An 8,228-nucleotide genomic window follows, 5' to 3' on the forward strand; every position below is an offset into this window, starting at 1 on the left:
CCTTTGAGGTAGTGAAAAATAGATTGCATCATCTCCATTGTGCAGGGAGTAGTTGAAGTCCAGTGAGAAAAGAATACAGGCTTTGGAGTCAGACAGATGAGGTTCAAATCCTGGCTCTTCCATTTCTGGTTATGTATCTCTAAACTCCATTTTTTTCATCTCTATAATGGGGATAAGCAGAACATTGTTTGGAGGTTTGAAGGAGATAATGCTTACAAAAGAAATATTGCAAGGTACTGAGTATACTTACCACATACTGTCACTCAGTAAATGTGGCTGTTATTGCTGTTGAGGGGAGGGGACTTTTGACACTGGCCCAGGGTCACAGTTAGATGGGCACCCAGGTTCCATCATCTCTTACGTAATGATGAATGTACTGCTTCATCTGGGTATGTTGTTTCTCTACATTTTAAATCCAAGTGTTTTGATCTTTTGGTTACTAATTTATTTTTAATGTACATATTATGGACACTGGCTCTGTGTGTCAGCAGGCCGTGAACAATGCCTATTGCATCAAAATCCTAAGTTTACCTCATGTCACAAGACAAAGGTAATGTTAGTGAATCCACATGACCAACAAAGAATGTGACACTTGCAGAATCTGTCAGATGGTGTTTGGGCAACTATTCTCAGAAATTGAAAGCAGCAGGTGTTTACTAATATTTACTATGTGTTTGGCATTATGTGAAGTAAGGGACACAAAAGAAACACCGTACTTTATTCATCTCTCACAACAAACAGATGTGATAGAAACGTGAAACAAGGAACAATAATAACACTGTGATTCAGCTCATATTAAGTGGGCTCTGGTCTAGGTCCTGCATGGACTCTCACAGACATGTAGATAAAAAGACAGGTAGATCCACACTTAAAGCATATTCAATACATGATAATAGAGTTATTAACAGGGAGTGCTGAGGAGGAGTTATGTGGTATGTGTGCATTTGGGTGGTGGTGCAGGTTCCACAGCAAGGTGCTGCTTGAATTGTTGACTACTTGGGAATGCTGGGTAGGGGGGTATTGAGTGAAGAGAATAGAAAATCATATTGTAAAGACAATGGGATATGAAAAAGCCTGGGTGGTAAAGAACAGCATTTGTTTAGTATCCCTCATGGCTGGAGCTAGGGTTTACAGGAGGAGTGGTGGGAGAGCAGGCTGGAGAAGTGCACTAGGGTTAAGTCATTAGAGACCTTGTGTACCATGCTGAGGACTATGAGCATTAAGGTGTTGACAACCAAGCAGGCAAGAGATGATTATATCAGTGTTTCAGAATAATTATTCTAGAAACATCATATAGTAAAACAGAAATAAGGGCCTGAATAAAGTCTTACAAGGAAGAAAAACTGAATTGATGAATGAATGAATAGTAGTGTATTAGGTGATACTAACTATAAATGTTTTAGGAGTTTAGAAAAAGGGGACACCATGATGGGAATAATATTTGAAGAAGACTCCATAATGAAGAAAGTTTTTTTGTTTTTTTAGAAGGGGTCTCACTCTGTCATCAGGCTGGAGTGCAGTGGTGCAATCTCCGCTCACTGCAACCTCTGCCGCCCAGGTTCAAGCGATTCTCCTGCCTCAGCCTCCTGAGTAGCTGGGACTACAGGTGTGCGCCACCACGCCCACCTAATTTTTATATTTTTAGTAGAGACAGGGTTTCACCATGTTGGCCAGGATGGTCTTGATCTCTTGACCTTGTGATCCACCAGCCTCGGCCTCCCAAAGTGCTGGGATTACAAGTATAAGCCACAGTGCCCAGCCATGAAGAAAGATTTGAGTGGTCAGCCCAGGGATTTATCTATAGTACCTAGCCAATAAACTGGATATTGAACAAAAGTGCAATTTATACAGGAGAGAAGACAGGAAGTAATACCAAGTTGCATAACGTGTGGAATGGTCAAAGAGACAAATCTAACTGGATAAGAAGGGTAAATGATACAATTTCATGTGCATGATGGTCCCAGATTTTGGAAGCCTTCGAAATGCCTGGTTGAGGAGTTTAGATTTATTTCTTAATCAATAAGAAACCATTAAAGATTATTAAACAGATGTTTCAAGATTTTCAGTTTGGGTTAGAACTGTGTGCATCTATTGGGTCTCTTCATCTTGGTGGGAGGAAGATGAGTCTGATGAGATGACACCAGTTCTGATTCTTACATTTAATGGAAATGCCAGAGAGACTTCATTACTTTTGGGCAGGAAAATACAGTTTAATGACCCCACTTTGGTTATGGGTAGACTGTGGAATAGTTCACTGTTGGGAGACAAAGGAAGCTGAGGCAAAAATGAATGATTGCCCATATGAGATCTTCAGTGATACCAGTCTAGGGAAGGATAGAGTAAATAGAAAGATGGTAGAAACTGCTTGCTCTGTGGAGACTTTTAGGGATGACAAAAACATAGTGTGCACAGTCAGTATCTTACTTCATACCCATAGCCGACATTGTTAATTGATTTTGTTATGTTTTCCTATAGTCTGGAGCCCTTTTTAATGCAGTGCTCCAGGCAGGCTACTATTAGTTGATCAGAGTTGGTACTGAAATTCAAACCTATTTGTCATGGCTGTAGTAAGAAATGAATGAGAAATGGGTTATGACTACTCACAGTACAAATCAGTTTTTACCTTTCCAGGTGGAACTTGCAGAAATCTGTGCCAAGAGTGAGCGTTACATTGGTACTGAAGGAGGAGGCATGGACCAGTCTATATCATTTCTTGCAGAAGAAGGAACTGTAGGTAGCATTCCAAATAGGAACCATTTGGAAATTCCTAGTGGAAAAATTTACTTGGAGAGGAAGGCCCTGAGAGCCCCAGGATGCTTGGTTACGGACAGCCTCCTATATTAGGCTCTATTGTAGGATATTATTTCCCAGCTGCTTGTAACTCAAGGCTGCCACCAGTTAACCTACTCTATTTCATGTTGATTGCCTTTCTCTTACGCTTCCAGAATGATACCTCAGGTCTGTTTTTCTCATGTGTCTAGCTTTTTCCCTTCTATTTTTCTTCATTGTTAAGATGAGCTTTCTCAATTCCCTAGTTATTGGAACTTCATTTCCCGCTCCTGTCCTAAATCACTTCATCTCATGGCATTTTTATAATCTCATGTTGGTTTTAAACCCAAATCATAGTTCTCTTACCGCATATATTCATAGTCCCTCTTTTTATAATTTACCCTTTGGTATCATTTTTCTTTGTCAACATTTTTGGGGCTTCAGTGGTGGGAAAAAGAATGTTGACAGTAAGCCAGGAATGAATTCCTTAGCTGGATACCACTTCCCCTTGGCTATCAACTCCTTTAGGCAGAGCAGAGGTTTGAGTTGTTGCCCATAAGCTGCTCATTTCCAAAATAGAGCAAACATTTCTTTAAAACATTTTCTTAGTTTTTCATCAGATTCCTACAGGCTTGGCTATTTTCCAAGAACACCTGGATTCCTTCTTATTAAGAATATTTGTTATTGATTCCCCTAAGCCAAAGACATGAGGCATGAGGAAATTTGTTTTAATACTAAGAAAATACTTTGGGTGTTTTGGATGAGACTCAACAGGCAGACATGAGGGCCAGAGTCCTGATACTAATGTAAGTTAGCTATAAAATCTGAACACAGTCCAAGTTCTTTGGGCTTACAAAACACTTTACCATCTGACCCCTGCTTTACCCCTCTATCCTAACCTCTTACCACTTCTCACCCCTCAAACTGTAAGCCCCAGACCAAATTTCCATGCCCGTAGCGCCATTAACATCCCATGTTGTTTTTTGCTCCAGGACTTGCCTAAGTTCTTCCCTCTTCTTGACATGCTTTTTGAGGAAAGAAACCCTCTGTCTGCCCTACTTTTGCTCATCTTTTAGGACTCAGTTTAGATTTCTCTTTTCAACTGAGTGGAGCCTACACTAGGCTGTATCTGATCGGATGCTTCAGCTTTGTGTCCATAGAGCATCTGTGCTTTGCTACCATTGTAACACAGCTTGGAAATGTATTTGTCTGTCTACTAGACTGTCTTTCCCACTTGACTATAGGCTCTATGAGAGGAGTGGCAGTGTCTTTCTTGTTCATTGTATTTCCAGTGTCTAGTATAGCACCTGGAGGTCAATAAGTAATATTTGAATGAATGAATGCATTTTTGAGAAAATGCTTTGTTAAGATAAATAAATACATAAACACTTGAACATTTTCTGCATTCTAATAAACTATATTTCTCCTTTCATTTTTCTTCTAACAGGCCAAGTTGATAGAATTTAGTCCCCTGAGGGCAACTGATGTAAAACTCCCAAGTGGAGCAGTGTTTGTGATTGCCAACAGTTGTGTGGAGATGAATAAGGCAGCAACTTCTCAGTTCAATATCAGGGTGATGGAGTGTCGGCTGGCTGCGAAGGTATGAACTTGGCAAGCTAGCGAAACTTGAAGTAAGGTTTTTCTTGTCTTTATTTTCATTGTTCTCTATTACTTTATCTCTTTCCCCAAATTTTCGGTCAACATTCTGACTGCAGCAACATTCCAACTGAAGGTCTTTGGGTACAGAGAAATCCGATTTCTGACTCAGAAGACAGATGAACCAGTTGACTCTTCTGGGGTGGCACTGGGAAGAAAAGGGCAGCTTATATATGTGAAGCAGAGTTATGGGTTAGGTCTATGGGTGGAGAAAGACAATTGATGGGAATGACCACAGCTGGTCTTGTTTCCCCAACAAAAGTGATGGCAACCTCACCCCTTCTGGTCCTCTAAGATGCAGTTTTTGTATTGGGTTATCATTCGTCACTCCAAAAATACAGGATTGGTGCAGTCCCCCCACACCCAGTACCCAGGAAGATTTTTCCATGTCTACTAGGGAAACACAAACCAGCAGGGAGTCTTGGAAGTCTCTCTTTAGAAAACCCCCGTAGTTAAACCTTAAATCTATTTAGGTAGTTTTCATTGGGTAGCTATTGTAGTTCTAGCAGCATGAAGATATACAAAGGGGCATAGGACATGGGACTAGAGAGAGTGGGCAGTAGAGTTGAGTTCAAGTTGAGGGATTATGAAACAGGAAATGGTTAATATGTGATCACATAGTAAGTAATCCAGTGATCCAAAAAGTGACACAGGAATTGAATGTTATAAATAATCCAGAATAGCTCATAATATGACTAGAAAGTTGGAGAGAGGACTGAGGCTGGAGGCTAGGAAGTGGATTCTGGGTCAGGAGCTCCACTGTGTTTTCTTCCACGCTTGCTTTGATCTCCTGATGGATACTGATAGATATCACCTAAGACTTACGATTACCAACCTTTACCAGGTCCTAAATACAGCCTGAAATCTATTTTCTCAGTAGTAATAATTTCAGACCTTCTTTACTTCTCTCAAACACCCATTACTTGATTCAGCCTAACTTCGAAAAGTGATCTTCTCCCATATTTCATGTTGGAAATAGATGTGGTCACATAGACTTTGGCTTCCTGCCATCATATCTGCATGTCTCTCTATATCTGCATCTCCTGTCAAAGCCAGCCCTTCCGTGTGTGGCTGCAGGGAACTCACTCCATCTTTAGCCTGTTCCTCACCTCTATTTCTCTACTAAATCCTTTCTATCAGACTCTATCTATTCTAGCATTTTGTATTAGAAAAGTCTACCCTAAGCCTCACAACTCTGTCCATCTACTATTTCTATTTCTACTTTTTCATTCTCTTCACAGCTAAACTTCTCAAAAATTGCTTTATATGTGTTATCTTTACTCCTCTACCTCCCTCTTATTCCTTAATTTACTAAAATCTCACTTCTACCTTCTCCATAATATTGAATTTACTCTTTCTTAGGCCACCAAAGATTTTTTCATTGGTAAATCCAGTGGACCCTTTTCAGTCTTCATCTTATTTCTCATTGTTATTTCTTACCTTTCAACAGAGTTAACCAGTCTTTCCCTCTTGAAACATTCTCTTCCTTTGGTTTCCAGTATACTTCACTTCCGTTTTTTCCCCCTTATATTTTTGTTGCTATTTCTTTTGGGTTTTAGCCATTCCCCGCACTGACCTGCCCTGGGCAGGGACGAAGGGATGGCAGGAATTCACTCCTCCTCCCACAGATGTTTAAATTCAGTATTCTTCAAGGCCTTGGCCTTGGTCTTCTTCTTTCTAGTGGTCTTTCTTCTGTTGGTCTCATGCCCTCAGCTTCAACTTCCATCTCTATGATGATGACTTCCTAATAAACATCTTCAACAAAGGCTTTCTTGGCTGAGCTCCAAACCTCTATATCCAATGCCTTATTGACCATCTTTACTTGAATGAATCATAGACCTCTCAAACTGATCATGTTGAAATTGAACTCAATCTTTCCCATACCTTATATTTTTCCATGGGTCTCATCATCAGTTATTGACTATCACATTAGCCTTCTCACTGTTCCTTAAATTCATGCTCATCTCTTTCCCAATCATTCTTTAAATAACAACATGACAGTTTAGAAATTTAAATCTAAACAATTTAAATTCCCCTGCTTCACACCTTTCAAAAGCTTCCTATTTCGTTGGAGTAAAGTAAAAAGTCCATATCACCACCTGGAGAGCCACCATATCTGAGACCTGTGCACCTCATCCTCTTCATCTCTTAGCATCACCTGCTTTCCTTACACTCCAGCCATGAGACTCATTCACATTTCAGAGACTTTGCACTTGCCCAGGACATTCTTCCTTCAGCCCTCTTTGAAGTCTTAGTCTAAATGTCCCTCAAGGAAGCCTTCCCTGACTTGCTTACTCCTGGACTAAGTTAGAGCCCCCTTTATATTTTGAAGCACTTTATTTTTCAGTTATGGCACTTATCACAATCATTTATTTAATGTCTGTCTCTTCTTTCAGATTCAGTTTTACCTGAGAACTGAGGCGGTGTTTGTCTTGTTAACTCTTATATCCCTAATGCTTGATGTGGTGCTTAAGCTGAAGAGACACAGGATAAACATTTGTTGAATAGATGAATGACTACTCCCTGCATCACCTACTCTGTACTTTATTTTGCACAATTTCGCAGTTTTTTACAAGTACCTATTATATGCTCAACACTGGACTAGATCCTGTGGAGGTGTGTAAAGTGTAGTTTTCCCTTGTTACTGACTTAGCACTTCTCCTCTTACTTCTATCCTCTGAGGTTGGGAAATTCAGGAAATTAGAGATATACTGAGCCAGGAAAATAAAGTTTTTTGTTTCTGGAATATTTGGGGGGTATACATTTTTTGAAAAATTATGATTTAAATGTTTTATTTTTTAAATTTACTTATTAAGATAATGTCTAAAAATAATGTAATAGAAGTGCTTTAATGTTGAACTCTTCATAGTATTTGATCAGTGCATATGTGTAGAGAAACAGTGCTGTAAACTTTTTAATATCAAAGGTTTGATGAACTTTTTTTTCTTTTACGACACACTTCCCTTTTCAGGAGATGGAAGAAATTAGTGTCTTATTTGTTTGAGGGCTTAGTCTTGTTGACCTTTCATCTTGAGGTTGATGAGTAAGTGTTGCCTTCCTAAGGAGACCTCAAGCATACACAACATTGTTTTCAAAGTTTTATCACGAAATTAGATATCCTCTACCAGATCCATAGGTGAGCTGAAATAAGTATTAGACATGTAAAATCAGTTCATGTTGTGACTACTCTCCCAAAGATACAAGAAGAAAATGACGGATGAAATTGTGGTGCTGAGTCTCTGTTGTAAAAGTTACTGGGATGTGGGAATGTTTTCTGAGAGTTAACTAGAAAAAGGGCATCTCCTTTGGAAGCAGTAGTAGCTGAAGATCTTAATCCACTGCAGAACCTCCTGTTCTTGAGGATGTTTTCTCAGTTTAACTGCATAACCCCATATGCATTTTAGAGGTACTTTGGTCAGCAAAATTGGCATCTGAATTTGGCTTTTTGCTACACACTCCTCCCAATTGACGTAGATAAACACATTGTTTTAAATACTCTGAATTTTTCTCTTTTAAAATGTGGAAGAAAGAAAAATGAAAGACTTTATCAAGATGGAAAATGTTTCTAAATCATGTTGCTGCAAATCACTAAAATCCCAGGTTTCATACAAAAGGGAAATGAAGATAAAACTGCTAATGTGCACTTTACTCAGAGATATTGATATTAGGAATATGCTTTTGCTTAGGAATATAGACTGGAATTCTACTAAGCATATTTTCTTTGCAATATGGTTCTATTCTTCCATTTTTGGCAACATGTGAATGAATATAATTTTTGTTTGAAGATGGTCTCATTAAATAAA

General features: G+C 39.1%; 1 protein-coding gene across 6 annotated transcripts in view; it reads left to right on the forward strand.

Moving 5' to 3' along the window:
- LOC116272414 (N-acetylgalactosamine kinase-like) overlaps positions 1-7,176 on the forward strand; it is a 129,917-nt gene extending 122,741 nt beyond the window's left edge. For 3 of the 6 annotated variants that reach the window (XM_031661149.1, XM_031661153.1, XM_031661150.1), the window contains exons 6-8: positions 2,632-2,730; positions 4,217-4,369; positions 6,822-7,167. In XM_031661149.1, the coding sequence (XP_031517009.1) occupies positions 2,632-2,730; positions 4,217-4,369; positions 6,822-6,929 (360 nt within the window). In that variant the 3' untranslated portion in view covers positions 6,930-7,167. Of the gene's footprint in view, positions 1-2,631; positions 2,731-4,216; positions 4,370-6,821 lie in introns of all 6 variants that reach the window. The other 3 variants (XM_031661148.1, XM_031661152.1, XM_031661151.1) reach the window with 3 other exon arrangements.
- Positions 7,177-8,228: the final 1,052 nt, after the last annotated feature.

This window comes from Papio anubis, unplaced genomic scaffold, assembly GCF_008728515.1.
Source record: "Papio anubis isolate 15944 unplaced genomic scaffold, Panubis1.0 scaffold101, whole genome shotgun sequence".
Lineage (NCBI taxonomy): Eukaryota > Metazoa > Chordata > Mammalia > Primates > Cercopithecidae > Papio > Papio anubis.